The 18,684-nt window shown below is 49.3% G+C and overlaps 1 protein-coding gene across 1 annotated transcript; it reads left to right on the forward strand.

Annotated features, from left to right (window-relative positions):
• Nucleotides 1-15,926: 15,926 nt before the first annotated feature.
• LOC100284225 (anther-specific proline-rich protein APG) lies at nucleotides 15,927-17,981 on the forward strand. The gene is made up of 5 exons (NM_001157120.2): nucleotides 15,927-16,307; nucleotides 16,431-16,579; nucleotides 16,750-17,010; nucleotides 17,107-17,383; nucleotides 17,494-17,981. Exons 1-5 carry the CDS (start codon nucleotides 16,037-16,039, stop codon nucleotides 17,721-17,723), a joined length of 1,188 nt encoding a protein of 395 aa, NP_001150592.1. The 5' UTR covers nucleotides 15,927-16,036; the 3' UTR covers nucleotides 17,724-17,981.
• Nucleotides 17,982-18,684: the final 703 nt, after the last annotated feature.

Below are 18,684 nucleotides of genomic sequence, written 5' to 3' on the forward strand. Positions count from 1 at the left end.
GAAATGGCGCTCGTCATCAAGAGCTTCCGCCAAATCCTCAAACAAAGGAGGGGGAAAGACTACAAGTCCCGCTCCAAGAAGGTTTGCTACAAATGTGGTAAGCCCGGTCATTTTATTGCTAAATGTCCTATATCTAGTGACAGTGATCGAGGCGACGACAAGAAGGGGAGAAGAAAGGAGAAGAAAAGGTACTACAAGAAGAAGGGCGGCGATGCCCATGTTTGTCGGGAATGGGATTCCGACGAGAGCTCAAGCGACTCCTCCGACGACGAGGACGCCGCCAACATCGCCGTCACCAAGGGACTTCTCTTCCCCAATGTCGGCCACAAGTGCCTCATGGCAAAGGACGGCAAAAAGAAGAAGGTTAAATCCAACTCCTCCACTAAATATGAATCGTCTAGTGATGATAATGCTAGTGATGAGGAGGATAATTTGCGTATTCTCTTTGCCAATCTTAACATGGAGCAAAAAGAAAAACTAAATGAATTGATTAGTGCTATTCATGAAAAGGATGACCTTTTGGACTCCCAAGAGGATTGTCTAATTAAAGAAAACAAGAAACATGTTAAGGTTAAAAAGGCTTATGCTCTAGAAGTAGAAAAATGTGAAAAATTGTCTAGTGAGCTAAGCACATGCCGTGAGATTATTGACAACCTTAGGAATGAAAATGCTAGTTTAAATGCTAAGGTTGATTCTCATATTTGTAATGTTTCAATTCCCAATCCTAGAGATGATAATGTTGATTTACTTGCTAGGATTGATGAGTTGAATGCTTCTCTTACTAGCCTTAGATTAGAGAATGAAAATTTGATTGCTAAGGCTAAAGATTTTGATGTTTGCAAAGTTACAATTTCCAATCTTAAAGATAAAAATGATATTCTTCATGCTAAGATTGTGGAACTTGATTCTTGCAAACCCTCTACATCTACCATTGAGCATGTCACTATTTGTGCTAGATGTAGAGATATTGATGTTAATGCTATTCATGATCACATGACCTTAATTAAGCAACAAAATGATCATATAGCTAAACTTGATGCTAAAATTGCCGAGCACAACTTAGAAAATGAGAAATTTAAATTTGCTCGTAGCATGCTCTATAATGGGAGACGCCCAGGCATTAAGGATGGCATTGGCTTCCAAAGGGGAGACAATGTCAAAATTAGTGCCCCTCCTAAGAGATTGTCCAACTTTGTTAAGGGCAAGGCTCCCATGCCTCAGGATAACGAGGGTTACATTTTATACCCTGCCGGTTATCCCGAGAGCAAAATTAGGAGAATTCATTCTAGGAAGTCTCACTCTGGCCCTAATCATGCTTTCATGTATAAGAGTGAGACATCTAGCTCTAGGCAACCAACCCATGCTAAATTGCCTAGAAAGAAAACTCCTAGTGCATCAAATGATCATAACATTTCATTTAAAACTTTTGATGCATCTTATGTGTTGACTAACAAATCCGGCAAAGTAGTTGCCAAATATGTTGGGGGCAAGCACAAGGGCTCCAAGACTTGTGTTTGGGTACCCAAAGTTCTTGTGTCTAATGCCAAAGGACCCAAAACCATTTGGGTACCTAAAGTCAAGAACTAAATTTGTTTTGTAGGTTTATGCATCCGGGGGCTCAAGTTGGATACTCGACAGCGGGTGCACAAACCACATGACAGGGGAGAAAAGGATGTTCTCCTCATATGAGAAAAACCAAGATCCCCAAAGAGCAATCACATTCGGGGATGGAAATCAAGGTTTGGTCAAAGGTTTGGGTAAAATTGCTATATCTCCTGACCATTCCATTTCCAATGTTTTTCTCGTTGATTCTTTAGATTACAACTTGCTTTCCGTTTCCCAATTATGTCAAATGGGCTACAACTGTCTTTTTACTGATATAGGTGTCACTATCTTTAGAAGAAGTGATGATTCAATAGCATTTAAGGGAGTGTTAGAGGGTCAGCTATACTTGGTAGATTTTGATAGAGCTGAACTCGACACTTGTTTAATTGCTAAGACTAACATGGGTTGGCTCTGGCACCGCCGACTAGCCCATGTTGGGATGAAGAATCTTCACAAGCTTCTAAAGGGAGAACACATTTTAGGATTAACAAATGTTCATTTTGAGAAAGACAGGATTTGTAGCGCATGTCAAGCAGGGAAGCAAGTTGGCACTCATCATCCACACAAGAACATAATGACGACTGACAGGCCACTGGAGCTCCTACACATGGATCTATTCGGCCCGATCGCTTACATAAGCATCGGCGGGAGTAAGTACTGTCTAGTTATTGTGGATGATTATTCTCGCTTCACTTGGGTATTCTTTTTACAGGAAAAATCTCAAACCCAAGAGACCTTAAAGGGATTCTTGAGACGGGCTCAAAATGAGTTCGCCTTAAGGATCAAGAAAATAAGAAGCGACAACGGAACGGAGTTCAAGAACTCTCAAATTGAAGGCTTTCTTGAGGAGGAGGGCATCAAGCATGAGTTCTCTTCTCCCTACACACCTCAACAAAATGGTGTAGTGGAGAGGAAGAATCGAACTCTATTAGACATGGCAAGAACCATGCTTGATGAGTACAAAACATCGGATCGGTTTTGGGCCGAGGCGGTCAACACCGCTTGCTACGCCATCAACCGGTTATATCTACACCGAATCCTCAAGAAGACATCATATGAACTCCTAACCGGTAAAAAGCCCAACATTTCATATTTTAGAGTTTTTGGTAGCAAATGCTTTATTCTTGTCAAAAGAGGAAGAAAAACTAAATTTGCTCCTAAAACTGTAGAAGGTTTTTTACTTGGTTATGACTCAAACACAAGGGCATATAGGGTCTTTAACAAGTCCACTGGACTAGTTGAAGTCTCATGTGACGTTGTGTTTGATGAAACTAACGGCTCTCAAGTAGAGCAAGTTGATCTTGATGAAATAGGTGAAGAACAGGCTCCATGCATCGCGCTAAGAAACATGTCCATTGGGGATGTGTGTCCTAAGGAATCCGAAGAGCCTACAAATGCACAAGATCAACCATCCTCCTCCATACAAGCATCTCCACCAACACAAAATGAGGATGAAGCTCAAGCTGATGAAGAAGAAGATCAATCAAATGAGCCACCTCAAGATGACGGCAATGATCAAGGGGGAGATACAAATGAGGAAGACAAGGAGGATGAAGAGCAAAGGCCGCCACACCCAAGAGTCCACCAAGCAATCCAAAGAGATCACCCCGTCGACACCATCCTCGGCGACATTCATAAGGGGGTAACTACTCGATCTCGTGTTGCGCATTTTTGTGAACATTACTCGTTTGTTTCCTCTATTGAGCCACACAAGGTAGAGGAAGCACTTCAAGATTCGGATTGGGTGGTGGCGATGCAAGAGGAGCTCAACAACTTCACTAGGAATGAGGTATGGCATTTAGTTCCACGTCCTAATCAAAATGTTGTAGGAACCAAATGGGTCTTCCGCAACAAGCAAGACGAGCATGGTGTGGTGACAAGGAACAAAGCTCGACTTGTGGCCAAGGGATACTCCCAAGTCGAAGGTTTGGATTTCGGTGAAACCTATGCACCCGTAGCTAGGCTTGAGTCAATTCGCATATTATTAGCCTATGCTACTTACCATGGCTTTAAGCTTTATCAAATGGACGTGAAAAGTGCCTTCCTCAATGGACCAATCAAGGAAGAGGTCTATGTTGAGCAACCTCCCGGCTTTGAAGACAGTGAGTACCCTAACCATGTCTATAGGCTCTCTAAGGCGCTTTATGGGCTCAAGCAAGCCCCAAGAGCATGGTATGAATGCCTTAGAGATTTTCTTATTGCAAATGGATTCAAAGTCGGAAAAGCCGATCCTACACTCTTTACTAAAACTCTTGAAAATGACTTGTTTGTATGCCAAATTTATGTTGATGATATTATATTTGGGTCTACTAACGAGTCTACTTGTGAAGAGTTTAGTAGGATCATGACACAGAAATTCGAGATGTCGATGATGGGGGAGTTGAAGTATTTTCTAGGATTCCAAGTCAAGCAACTCCAAGAGGGCACCTTCATTTGCCAAACGAAGTACACTCAAGACATTCTAACCAAGTTTGGAATGAAGGATGCCAAGCCCATCAAGACACCCATGGGAACCATTGGGCATCTCGACCTCGACACGGGAGGTAAATCCGTCGATCAAAAGGTATACCGGTCGATGATAGGTTCTTTACTCTATTTATGTGCATCTCGACCGGATATTATGCTTTCTGTATGCATGTGTGCAAGATTCCAAGCCGACCCTAAGGAAGCTCACCTTACGGCCATGAAACGAATCTTGAGATATTTGGCTTATACTCCTAAGTTTGGGCTTTGGTATCCTAGGGGATCCACATTTGATTTGATTGGTTATTCGGATGCCGATTGGGCGGGGTGCAAAATCAATAGGAAGAGCACATCGGGGACTTGCCAGTTCTTGGGAAGATCCTTGGTGTCTTGGGCTTCAAAGAAGCAAAATTCGGTCGCTCTTTCCACCGCCGAAGCCGAATACATTGCCGCAGGCCATTGTTGCGCGCAATTGCTTTGGATGAGGCAAACCCTGCGGGACTACGGTTACAAATTAACCAAAGTCCCTTTGCTATGTGACAATGAGAGTGCAATCAAAATGGCCGACAATCCCGTCGAGCATAGCCGCACTAAGCACATAGCTATTCGGTATCATTTTCTTCGGGATCACCAACAAAAGGGAGATATCAAGATTTCATACATTAATACTAAAGATCAATTAGCTGATATCTTTACCAAGCCTCTTGATGAACAATCTTTTAACAAACTTAGGCATGAACTCAATATTCTTGATTCTAGAAACTTCTTTTGTTAAATTTACACACATTGCTCTTTTATATACCTTTGATCATGTCTCTTTTATATGCTATGACTAATGTGTTTTCAAGTCTATTTCAAACCAAGTCATAGGTATATTGAAAGGGAATTGGAGTCTTCGGCGAAGACAAAGGCTTCCACTACGTAACTCATCCTTCGCCGTCGCTCCAAGCAACTCTCCATTCTAGGGGGAGAAAACATGAGCACCAAGCAAAAGGACTTCGTCTTTGGTATAATCTTAACTCATTTGTTTATGACCAAAGGGGAAGAAACTACTTCGAGGGCTCTAATGATTCCGTTTTTGGCGATTCATGCCAAAAAGGGGGAGAAAGGAGCCCAAAGCAAAAGGACCGCACCACCACCTATTTCAAAAACTTAGTGCTTTCCAAAAGTATTTTTCAATTGGTATCCTATTGTGTTCAAAAGGAAAAGAAAATTAGGTTTTCAAAAATATATATCAAAACCCTCTTGAACACTAAGAGGTGGATCTCCTTTAGGGGGAGTTTTGTTTAGTCAAAAGAAAAGCATTTGAAACAGGGGGAGAAAAATTCAAATCTTGAAAATGCTTTGCAAAAATCTTATTCATTTACCTTTGACTATTTGCAAAAGATCTTCGAAATGGATTTACAAAAAGAATTTGCAAAAACAAAACATGTGGTGCAAACGTGGTCCAAAATACTAAATAAGAAAGAAACATTCCATGCATATCTTGTAAGTAGTTATATTGGCTTAATTCCAAGCAACCTTTACACTTACATTATGCAAACTAGTTCAATTATGCACTTCTCTATTTGCTTTGGTTTGTGTTGGCATCAATCACCAAAAAGGGGGAGATTGAAAGGGAATTAGGCTTACACCTAGTTCCTAGATAATTTTGGTGGTTGAATTGCCCAACACAAATCTTTGGACTAACTAGTTTGCCCAAGTGTATAGATTATGCAGGTGTAAAAGGTTCACACTCAGCCAATAAAAAGACCAAGTGTTGGATTCAACAAAAGAGAAATGAGGCAACCGAGGGCACCTCTGTCTGGAGGCACCGGACTGTCCGGTGTGCACCGGACAGTGTCCGGTGCGCCCAGAGGACACCAACTCAAACTTCTCGCCCTCGGGAATTCTCGGAAGCCGGCGCGCTATAATTCACCGGACTGTCCGGTGTGCACCGGACATGTCCGGTGCTCCTAGGAAGCGCGGTCTCCGGAACTCGCCAGCCTCGGGTTCGCGCGGCAGCCGCTCCGCTAAAATTCACCGGACTGTCCGGTGTGCACCGGACTGTCCGGTGTGCCAGCGGAGCAACGGCTCCCTGCGGCGCCAACGGCTCCCTGCGCTACATTTAATGCGCGCGCAGCGCGCGCAGACGTCAGGCACGCCCATACCGGTGCACCGGACATCAAACAGTACATGTCCGGTGTGCACCGGACATCCAGGCGGGCCCACAAGTCAGAAGCTTCAACGGTCGAATCCAACGGCAGCGATGACGTGGCAGGGGGCACCGGACTGTCCGGTGTGCACCGGACTGTCCGGTGCGCCATCGAACAGACAGGATTCCCAACGGCCACATTTGGTGGTTGGGGCTATAAATACCCCAACCACCCCACCATTCATTGCATCCAAGTTTTCCCACTTCTCAACCACTTACAAGAGCTAGGCATTCAATTCTAGACACATACAAAGAGATCAAATCCTCTCCAATTCCACACAAGGCTTTAGTGATTAGCGAGAGAGATTTGTCGTGTTCTTTTGAGCTCTTGCGCTTGGATTGCTTCTTTTCTTTCTCACTTGTTCTTGAGATCACAACTCCATTGTAATCAAGGCAAGAGGCACCAATTGTGTGGTGGCCCTTGCGGGGAAGTTTTGTTCCCGGCTTTGATTTGAGAAGAGAAGCTCACTCGGTCCAAGGGACCGTTTGAGAGAGGGAAGGGTTGAAAGAGACCCGGCCTTTGTGGCCTCCTCAACGGGGAGTAGGTTTGCAAGAACCGAACCTCGGTAAAACAAATCTCTGTGTCTCACTTGCTTATTCGCTTGGGATTTGTTTTGCGCCCTCTCTCGCGGACTCGTTTCTTTATTACTAACGCTAACCCGGCTTGTAGTTGTGTTTATATTTGTAAATTTCAGTTTCGCCCTATTCACCCCCCCCCCCCCTCTAGGCGACTATCAGCCAGGTCGTGGCTCTGGAAGCATGTCAAGATGTACTCGATCACCGTGCGGCAGAGCCTACCGCCTTCGGTCTCCAGGCGGGCGCCAAGAATCTGGTCCAGGCGTCGGAGGCGGTCGGCGGCGGAGTCTAGCACCAGGAGTGCGTCGGAGATGGATGTCGGTAGCTCCAACACCGGGATGGGACTCATCCCTAGCGGCACCAGTGCCGTGCTCGACTCGTCGGCCATGCGGCGATGTGCTGGACCCCGGCGCGATGCTCCGCCTGAAGGTCTTCAAGAGCCTTCCTGGTGGCCTCCACTGTCTAGGGGCCCGGTGCTGCCTGCGCTGCCTGGAACTGCTGGATCCGCTCCTCTAGTTTCTTCTCCTTCTCCTTCTCCTTCGCCTCTAGCTCGTGCTCGACCAGCAACTTGCCCCGCCTTTCAAGCATTTCCTCCTGGAAGGCGAGGTCTGCATCTCGCCTAGCGAGGTTCGCCGCCCGCCTGTCTAGGGATGCATCCTTATCCTTGAGGTTCTCCTCGGCGAGGGCAATGTCGCCGGCCTTGGCCTCCAGCTTTTCCTCCCATTTTCTGATTTTTCTACGGCCTCCACCTGCTGGGTTCGCTGGGCCTCTAGGGTTTGGTCCAGGGCCTTCAGCTTGGCCTGGAGCTCTGTTGTAAGAGCCTCCCCCTGGCTCAAGGTCTCCTCCCTCTTGGCCAACCTCCTCTCCTTCCGGCTCGCCTCTAGCTCTCGGGCATACACCTTCTGGAGGTCTCTTTTGTAATCCTTGCGGTCCCGCTCCAGCTTGGACCGCTCGAAGGCAAACTGGTAGGATGCCGCCTTGGTGCACTCCTCCAACTAGGTGCGCCAGTCGCTGAGGCGCTGGTGCTCAGATTCCAGCGCCTCCCATTCTCGTCGGATCGCTGCCTCAGTCTCATGAAGAGCCTGATGGGCACGAGACAGCACCCAGGGAGGGGAATTGGAGCTGCTTCTGGCTCGGCGCCGGACCGGAGCCGCCGCTAAAAAACCACCTCTGTCTTCTCCGGAGTGGGCGATGGGATGAAGCTGGACGTGCCCCCCACTGAAAGGGAAATGTGCCCTTGGGCCATTTCTAAGTATTTTGGTGATCAAGTGCCAACACAAATGGTTTAAGTGTGAAACTATGCCAAATGGTGGATGAAGTGAAAATCAACACAAAGGTATGATTCTAGACTTAGTACATTGGTTTCTGTGTACTAACATATTTGTCTAAGTGCTAGAATCAGAGAAAATACAATTGGAAAAGACTTGGCTCGAGCAGCCAAGACTCTGCTCAGTCTGGGTACACCGGACAGTGTCCGGTGCGCCAGGCTAGCGTCTAGTCAACTGGCTGCTCTCGGGTCTCGATGGCGGCATACGGCTATAAATCACCGGACTGTCCGGTGGTGCACCGAACTGTCCGGTGAGTCGGCTACGGCGAAGTCGCCGCTCTCGGGAATCAAGTCAACAGCGTACGGCTATAATTCACCGGACTGTCCGGTGGTGCACCGGACTGTCCGATGAGCCAACGGTCGACTGGGCCAACGGTCGGCCGCGCAATCCGTGCGTGACGCGTGGCTGAGCCAACGGTCAGATGGGGGCACCGGACTGTCCGGTGCGCCAACGGCTCCAAATCTTCAATGGTCGGCTGTGCCAAAATAGGAAAGAAATCAGCACCGGACAGTGTCCGGTGGTGCACCGGACTGTCTGGTGTACCAACCGACAGAAGGAAAGAATTGCCTTCCTGGATTGCTCTCAACGGCTCCTAGCTGCCATGGGGCTATAAAAGGGACCCCTAGGCGCATGGAGGAGTACACCAAGCATACTTTGAGCATTCTTGATCATTCACACTCCGTCTTTGCGCATTCGTTTGACATTCTTAGTGATTTGAGCTCCGTTCTAGTGAGAACCTTGTGATATTCATTTGAGCTCGAGTCTTGGCCGTGTGTGTGCGTATTGCTGTGGATTTGTGTGTGTTGCTTCCCTCCCTTACTCTAGTGCTTTCACTTTGATCCTTATTGTAAGGGCGAGAGACTCCAAGTTGTGGAGATTCCTCGCAAACGGGAAAGAGTAAAGAAAAGAAGAACACCGTGGTATTTAAGTTGATCATTGGATCACTTGAGAGGAGTTGAGTGCAACTCTCGTCCATTGGGACGCCACAACGTGGGGTATGCAAGTGTTGTACTTGGCCGAACCACGGGATAAATCCTCGTGTCTCTTGTGCTTGTTCTCACTGTGTCTATTGTGCTTCACAAGAGCTCTCCTTAGCCACTTGACTTCATTGTGCTAACTCCTAATCAAGTTTTGTGGCTTTAAGTTTTAAGTTTATTCAGGATCACCTATTCACCCCCCCCTCTAGGTGCTCTCACCCACGTCACCCTCGACGGCAGGAGTGGGCGCTGTTGGGACCTCCTCCACCGCTGCCGACGGTGTACTCGACGACATCACCATCATTGAGGCTGCGGTAGTCGTCAGTGCAGTTGGGCTCTCCCCCGCCGCTGCGGCGCTGCTTGGCATTGGCGCCGCTGCTGCCGGACCCCCCAGCTGGAGCACGGGAGCCCGGTGGCGCTGTCTCGGTGGCAGCAGCCGGGGGCGGATCGCCGGCACCACTCCCAGCAGATGCCTGCTGCTGAGAGCCAGACCCGCCAGCGGGCATAGTATCTGGCGGAGGAGGCGCGACCTTGGGAGCAGAGGTGGAAGAAGCCCTGGCAAACAAAGGATGGGTTAAGACCCATCGGCATGATAACTACACTCGTGAAAAAAGGGGCTACACTTACTTGGGGCCCTCGACCTTCTAGCGACCCTGGAAGCGGGACGTCCGCTGCTGTTGTTGTTGCTGCTGCTGTGGTTGTTGTTGTTGCTGGTGCCCCTGGGGGAGATCACCCCCAAGTGGTGGTGGTGGCGGCGAGACCAATGGTGGTGGTGGTGGCGGTGGACCCGATGGTGATGGTGGTGGAGCACTGTCGCGCTTCTACGCGCTCTGGGCCTGGGAGCCAGCCTCCTCGGCCCCGCCAACAGTCCTCTGGCGCTTCTGGGGGGGTCTGAAGCAAGCGACCTGTCGGCGCGGCGCAACCATCGTCGCCTCTCTTCCTCCGATCCCCCGGTGCCACCTAGGGCGGAGGAGCTGCTTGCAGGTCCCTTGCCCCTGTCCTTGGAGCTGGGGGCCACGGTGGGATCAGCACTAGGAGCCCTACTAGCGGGCTAGGGAACCCCAGCCGGTACACCAGGGATCTGGATCCCGCGGAGGGGGTCCCGACCGCCGGTCTGACGAACTGCCATGCCGCTCTCATCGAGGGTCGGCAGCGTGGCCAGGACCGTCGTTCGCAGCCCTGGGTCATCACAGAGCACCGGGATGTCCTGGGGGAGTATCAAGGATTCAAGGATAAAGGACTCACCAGTAATCCCCTTCACCAGAAGTTCCAGCTCCTCCCAGGACAGATCGGTCCTCGGCCTGCGCTGGATCCTACCGATGTCATTTGGGCCGGTGAACCAGCAGCACAGACGTGACCTCCTCTACAGCGGCATGACCCGGCGCTTCAGGAAATCGTCGACCACGTGCATCGAGGCCAGACCACCGGCTGCCAAGCCCTTGATCCTATCCAACACGGGCAGGAGCTCTGGCGTAAGGGACGGCTTGGCCCTCCATTGCTTCCGGTCGAGTGTTGGTCCGTCTCTCGGCAGCGCGAGGCGGTCGTTGGCCTCGGCACTGACGATCACCTAGTTGTTGCGCCAGTTTTCCCACCTCGCGCTGTCGAGGGTGGGGATGTAGGACACAGCTGAATCTGACTTCGTCTAGAAGTAGTAGGCACCGAGATGGTCCTTGGCCTTCCCAGACTTCACCAACACGAAGAAATGGTAGAAGAGAAAAGTGCAGGGGGCCACCCCCACGAACATCTCACAGAGGTGGACGAAGATGGCCGCCTGGAGGATGGAGTGGGTGTGAGGTGCTGGTGCTGGAGCTGGAGCCCGAACTGCTCCAGCAGCAGCAGGAAGAAGGGCGAGATCGGCAGTGCCAACCCGCAAGAGATGTAGGAGACGAACAAAACGAACTCCCCGGCGGCGAGGTTGCCGAGGGGGACGGCGCCGGCACGAATTCTTCCAGCGAGCCCTGGCGTGCTCTACCGCAGGCCGCGCACCAGATTGAGTGCCGCCTCAGACTGGAAGTGGTCAGGATGGCCAAGCGAAGTCATGGCGTCGGTGGCGGCACGGGTGTAGAGCAGGAGAGCGTGAATGCAAAGGGGCATAGAGAGCTCGAAGGCGAAAGGGCGCAGCGATTGGGAGAGAATGCGAAAGCGTAACTGCTGCACGCGAAGGTGAACCCTTTTTCAAGGAAACTCTCCCGCTCACGCCCCGGGATGCTGCACGGAATCCCGTCTGACGCGCACCTAACGCCTGGGCGACCTAGTCTCTAACACGGGGGCCTAGGTCCACAAGTCATACAGCTGGTGTGCTGGTCTCCGAGTGCGAAGAAAGCAAACCGCCACGCAGGGAGCGAACCGCCGCGCACGATCATGCGCCGCTTCGGGGCCGCTGCAGAGGGATATTTTTTAACCAAGGCGGCGGCAATGAGGCGCCCTGCGCGTGGCCCGATGGAACCGCTAGACGTGGGGCTGTGAGTCAGTCAGCCGCGGGGACAGATATGGCAGTTGATGTGACCGAAGACAGATTGACAGCGCATGCATCGATAGATGCGCTGAGTTAATGCGGCGCGTCAGCAGGCGTGCTAAGATGGCGCCCCAATCATCGGTCATGCCATGTTGAGGTGAAGTACAAGTTTTGGCCCCACCTGCAGGCTCGCATCCTCCCGTGTGGCGGCCCTGGGGGCCACTGTCGGTACCCTGAAATCAGGGTACCCCTTACTCTTGTATAAAGACACAGTGCCTACGCGACTATCTCTTAGTCGCGTGGTAAAGGTGTTGTGTGTGGGACCAGGCCATGGCTTGCTCCAGTCATAGGAGACTGCTCTGGGTCCACAGCAGCGCACGACTCCACCACATGGGCGGGTCCGGAGCCGCCACGTGTCCAGAGAAGGTGATATACTCCAAGGCGTCAACAATAAGTCCAGACCCCCATGGAGAGCGCCAGACCCCTAGATATGCAATCCGGATCTCCAAGGTTGGTTCAGGACCACCACATGTGCAAGCCGGACCCCTGGGATGGGATTTAGACCCTCCCGTATGGGATCCAGACCGCCCACAATGGGGTCCCAAGGTCCTAGGACAGAACATACACGGGCCTTGAACAGGACCCAGGCGGGGGTCCGGTACCGACACGTGTCCAGACCTAGTCTGGTGCGAACGTGTGTGCATACACTTCTGCTCGCCGCCCAGGCAGAGACCCGATGCTGCCACGTGGCCTACTGCACGTGACGTAAGCCAATGGGCGGAGCCTAACGTAAGGCCTCCGGATTATGCGGCCTCTGCATGTATTGAGGATAAGGCGCGCCGCCTGTCTATTTCACTGGCAGGCGGTGTGCCGCCTCTGCATTTATTGAGACCTGTCCATTCCGCTGGCAGGCGGTGACCTGTCCATTCTGCTGGCAGACGGCGACCTGTCCATTCCGCACGCGACGTGCCTATCCATTTCGCTGGCAGTCGGCACGACCATACTGCCGCATGCACTACGCCCATCATTACTCGTATGTTACCAAGGAAGCTGCCGCCGCATATCAATACTGCGAGGGCTGCGGACATCATGGCGCCAGGAGATTGCACAGGCGTCACTTGCATTAGTTACTCCTAGAATGTTTTCCTTTCATTATGCTCCTGGGTCCACATGTCGGGGCTCAACATCCTTGTATGTGCCTCCCTTGAGCTATAAAAGGGAAGGCACACAACGTTACAAGGCAGACCAACTTAGATGCTCAGACACTCGATACAACACACAGTGGAGTAGGGTTTTACGATCCGGTGGCCTGAACCACTCTAAACCCTTATGTGCTCTTGTGTTTCCATCCTCCATCTAGTAGACAGGCAAACCGCTAAGGCCCCTCCTCCTCTTAGGATTTAGGGCGGGTGCATTCCGCCACCAGGCCGGAGAATTTCCTCTCCGACAAAACTTCTCATATGATCTCATAGGTTTACCTATCACTAGTTTTCACAAGTATGCATCACCATAATTAACTAGGCTTGCTTAGGTCAAGCTACTCATTTTGTGTCCCTCTTTATAGTATGTTCAAACAAAAACTAAAGGTCTTGTCACTATTATAAGTGTCCAACAACTTCATTGATACACAGAACTAGTTAATCCTTAACCTTCTCGACCATCCTTTAAAAACCTACAATTGATTCCATCAATAAGATCATGAATGCCATATTATCCCAAACATCATCCATTAGTATGCCCTAACTTATCTTGTTTCTACAGAACACATGTTAGTCATAATAATTTTATATTGTCATTAATCACCAAAACGAAACAAGGGGCCTAGATGCTTTCAATTCTCTAAGTTGGTAAGGTCTCAAAGTAGTTTGGTATTCATATATGATAAATACTTTGCTATGTGATCCTCCACCAAGAGAATCCAAAGTTTTATCCAAGCAATGACTGATATAAACACATCGACTCTAGACTAACATGACCAATGTATTAACTGTCCTAAGATTCCAAATAGCTAATGAGTTGGACATCATTGTTGTTTGGTGCTTTATGTTGACAATAAAAGAGGTCCCAACCTCTTCACAAAAAGATGAATGTGACAATTCATTATTATAAATATTGCTAGAGGGTAGACTTCGCGCCCATCATATGGCTGGAAAAAAGAAACAATTGAGCTAAAGAAAAAGTTCACCATATATTTAATCTATTGCTAAACCTCTACCAATGGTTAGCGAAATCTTCATTATTAATGTTTATAGGAGTCTTGATACATTTAGTATAAAGCATCGAACCTCATCTCCCCACACTAGAACAGAGACAACAACCTTGTCTAATGTGTGCCTCTATATATAACCTACATGGAAGAATAATATATACTTTGTCAAAAATAACATCATTTTGGCTTAACAGTATGGCTCAGGGCATGGTGCATGTGAACTACTTGATAATATAATAGCTCAAACGTTCACAAAAAATGATGTGAATCAATACCAAGAGAGCTAAAATTTGACAGAGAGGTCCACATCATCATGTGAAAGCTATTTTAGTTTATAAAGATTAAAAATTGCATGTGAATCTCAAAAATCCAAAAGAAAACCCTAAGAACAAGGGAGAATTTAGGGAGCTCAAGAGTCTATCCTTATCTTACACACCAACAAAATGAGACATACTCCGAAAGCTTGGCCTAACAACCAACCATCTCCCATAAATATAAGTGTTTGGCTATTTCTTAAATTGCCTACTCATCCCAAATACCCATAGGGTTAAAAGGGTCCAAGTTTTTCTTCATACATTCGATGAAATTGGTGTTTTATCGATTTCACTTTGCCTTGACGAAAGCTTTAATTTGTCACTACATGTCCACCAATCTATGGTCCTAAAACCCAAACTGACCAAACTTGGTGCCAATGATTTTGAGGCTCAAACCACTAGATCATCCATGCATAGTTTTGAGGACCAAACCAGCAAAACCTCATTTTGATGGCTTCGAGATCCAAACCATCAAATTGTACATCCATGTTTTAAGGAGAAAATGGCCAAACCCTTGTGCATGTTGCACCGAGCATCTCAATGATGTTGATGTGTGTTTGACCTCCATATCAAGAGACATGTTGCACAACGCCTCCACAGTAATAAAGTCAAAGGACATGCCGCACAACATACACGACAGAACTCGACACGGCACCTCGGATTAATCATTAGCATAATCAAGCATATAAGATATGAACTCAACCATAAAAGCCTTAAACCTCTGAACTCTTGTGTCAATCATTCATCACAAATGGATGAGACCAACATACTTCTCAACTTGTCCTCCACTTACCCCTTTTCGATATATATATTTATTAATATTTGTAAACAAGACAAATCCGTATTCATATTCGTCGTGTATGACATTATCCACATCTGGCTCCGACAATGAACAAAATACAAAGACAAACATGGTGGAAGCGATATCTGTCTGTATTCTACACCAGGAAACTTTTTGGTTTGGAACTCCCTTTTGCTGTTTCTTGGATTGTTTCTGAATCTGCTTCCGCAGTGCCTTTAAGCTCTCTAATCAATCCTTGGGCTATCAGTACATCATCACTTGACGAGTATAGCATAGCTTCGATGATTAAAAGAAAGAGTGTACGCTATGATTTCGAGGTATAGGTCTTGTCTTTTGTTTTTGCATAGAAGAGGCTTCCATTTGCGCGGTCGTCATCCGTGGACATGCACCGCAGCATCCATTCGTCGTAGCCGCATTTGGCTAGCCGTTCAGAGATCAGTTGCCTTCCATAGGCAAAACACAAGCTAACATTCCAGTTTATTAATGTTCAGGAGGACGGCTGTGGCTTCGAGAAGCAGAAAAAAAAGGGGGTCGCTTTCCGCGATACGAGCACAGTTCCCCGCGTAGCGTTGGATGGATCGTGGACGGCGATCGCAGCCGCCTGCCGTATCTGCCAACGTAAGAGGATCCGGTTCCACGGCAAGCGGACAATCCTTTCCACTTCCGCTGTGCGCTGATGCATTCTATGCTTGGCAATGCCAGAAGCGCCAGCTTGCTGCGCGACGTCACGCCGCAGTTCTCCTGGCTGGCTGTGTGTGTTGCATTGTTGCTTCTTCCCACCAATTGCCATTGCGAAATTGACTTCCTACGCCCGTTTTTAATTGTCGGCCCTGAATCCCATCGACGAACAGGAGACCGATGATGTTAGCACTGTTCATGGCAGTAGAGAACAAACGGGCATACCCTCTGAATTATTTAATTTACTGGGGGGGGCGAGGGATCCGAAGATACGGACAGGTATGCTGCATCTCCATTACGCCATTGTCATGCAGTAGGAAATCCTATCTTTTTCCCCCCTCGAGATGCATCTCTACATATAGCACACAAGACAGAGAGTGAGCGGAGACGAACAACGCCCGCGCAGAGGCCGGGGCTAGCTAGCTAGCTCCTCCGATGGCCAGCCGTGGCGGCGCATCCGTGGTGCTCGTTGTCCTGTGCAGCTCGCTGCTCGGGTTCGCGCCGCGGCCAGGTGCGGCCGGGAAGCCGCTCGTGCCGGCGATGTTCGTGTTCGGGGACTCCCTGGTGGACGTCGGCAACAACAACCACCTGGCCAGCGTCAACGACAGCTGCAAAGCGAACTACCGGCCCTACGGCGTCGACTACCACCCCGGGCAGTCACCGACCGGCCGGTTCAGCAACGGCTACAACTTGGCGGACCATCTAGGTATATGCATGCATGCGCATCAAGCCTGTTGTTAATTGTTATCGGTTGGCGATTAATTGGGATTGAAAACTGCTGATATCGAGCGTGAAAACTAATGTGACTGACTGACCAAGAACTGAACAGCACGATGGCTGGGCTTTGCCGGGAGCCCGCCACCTTTCCTCTCCCTGGCGAACGCGAGGGCGAGGCACACTCGGCGGACGACGGTGAGCACGGGCATCAACTTCGCGTCCGGAGGGTCGGGTCTCCTCCCTACAACCGGCGATTCTGTGGTACGCAATAATGACGCCTAGCTGCAGGCCGCTTGGTTGTGTTGCTGGTGATCGTCGTCGACGCACTCCGTCCATCGATCGTATTCGTGCGTGCGTGCCGTGGATCAGCTAGCGAACTCACTCACTCACGTACGTGTCGCCGGCACCGGTTCCGTCTAAATTTGATGCAGTGTGGCGGCGCGGTGGTTTCCATGGCCGAGCAAGTCGGCAACTTCACGAGCCTCGTTCGGACGACGACGTGGGAAGGCAGCAAGAGACGGGAGCGGACGGCGCCCGGTCTCGTCTCCGAGTCGCTCGTCTTCATCAGCGTCGGCAGCAACGACCTGTTCGAGTACAGCGACTTCTTCGCAGACCCTAAGAACCGCAACGTTAGCCGCAACGACACCGCGTTTCTGGGAGGGCTCGTTGCTCTTTACGCGACCTACGTGAAGGTTACTCCCTATATATCTGTACCAAAATGCATGGAAGCTTATTATTAACTTTTGGCATGGTCATTATTCCTAAACGATGTCGTCGGAATGCTACAGGATCTGTACGCCGCCGGGGCAACCATGTTCTCCGTCGTTAGCCCGTCGCTGGTCGGGTGCTGCCCGTCGCAGAGGAAGATAGCGGAGGACACGCACGACGTGGACGGCTTCGGCTGCCTCGGCACGGCGAACAACCTCTCCAGGCAGCTGTACCCCATGATCGGCTCCATGCTGGAGAGCCTCAGCCAAGACGAGCTGCCCGGCATGAAGTACTCACTCGGAGACGCCGTCGCGATGGCCCAGTGGATATTCACCCACGCTAGCACACCTCCCAACAGTAATATATACTCTTACTCCTACTCCTACTAATGCTCCTGGCATCTGGCATAGTAATGATCCTTGCCGCCATCTAAAAGAAGGAAAAAAAAACCTCCATGGTTTATACAGACTTCACTACGCCCGACCGCGCGTGCTGCGGCTCAGGGGATTTCGGCTCGGGCGCGTGCAACAGTTCGGCTCCGCTGTGCCCCAACCGGAGCAGCTTCTTCTTCTGGGACAGGTTCCACCCCACCGAGACGTTGGCGGCGGTCACGGCGCAGCAGCTCTTCAGCGACAACGGGACCTTCGTCCACCCGATCAACGTGCAGCAGCTGGTGGCGCCGTCGTCGCGGCCATGAGCAGCATCTGTTTTGGCTCTGATTGAATGCTCATGCATGCTTCGATGATACGTATGATATACTATCGCTGCAACTGTAATAATGATAATAATAAGCATCAGTAAGTACGTGTGTGGCAACTATTTTAAGAGATTGGTTTAAGCTAAAGGCTGTAGAGATTCTTGTCGGCGTCGAGAAGGTTCTCAGGGCGGCGCGTTCGTGACCGAAGATTCCTATATGCACTGATATATACCTGTTGCTTGTCATGTTCTTCCCAAACAAGATGCTGGTGTGTGTGTCTCTCTCTATGTGTTTTTGCTGTAATTATATTCAGGCCTACGTGTCGCGTGGTTTTTGTATCTGGTCTGGCTTATTTAACGTTTCGTGCACTATCGTATAAGTTTCGCGTGGATATTGGCGTGTATGCAATTTGTTCAATAGCAGAAGCGAAGCGATGTTCGACTGAAGAAGTGTCGATGCAAAATGAAAATTGGATGTGCTCACAATTATTTTATATATACTTAAGGTGTGTTTGGTTTCTAGAGGCAATTTTTAGTCTCTCTATTTTATTTCATTTTAGCCTAAAATTGTGAAATACGGAAACTCCGTATTTAACAATTTAGGGATAAAATGAAATAAAATGGAGGACTAAACATTAGTCACTAGAAACCAAACACTCCTTTAATTTATTAAGAATTTGTATGTATGTGCTCTGCTGAAGTCGGTTCTCTCCAGCAGCTTATATATTTATTATATCTCTTATCTAATCTCTTATTTTAAATTTTACTTTGTTGTAAAAACACAAACATATGCACGATACACGATAGACAGCATAAGAGCTCATTTACTAGTGGTGGTGACCCATCACATGTGGCCTGGGCTACCCACGTCCTTCGTAATAGTGGCAGCCCACAGCAGAAACGCTGAAGCCTATGAAGGTGCACGCGACATGATTGCTGGCCCACTTGGCCCACTTGGCTAA

This window comes from Zea mays, chromosome 2 (assembly GCF_902167145.1).
Source record: "Zea mays cultivar B73 chromosome 2, Zm-B73-REFERENCE-NAM-5.0, whole genome shotgun sequence".
Taxonomy (NCBI): Eukaryota; Viridiplantae; Streptophyta; class Magnoliopsida; order Poales; family Poaceae; genus Zea; species Zea mays.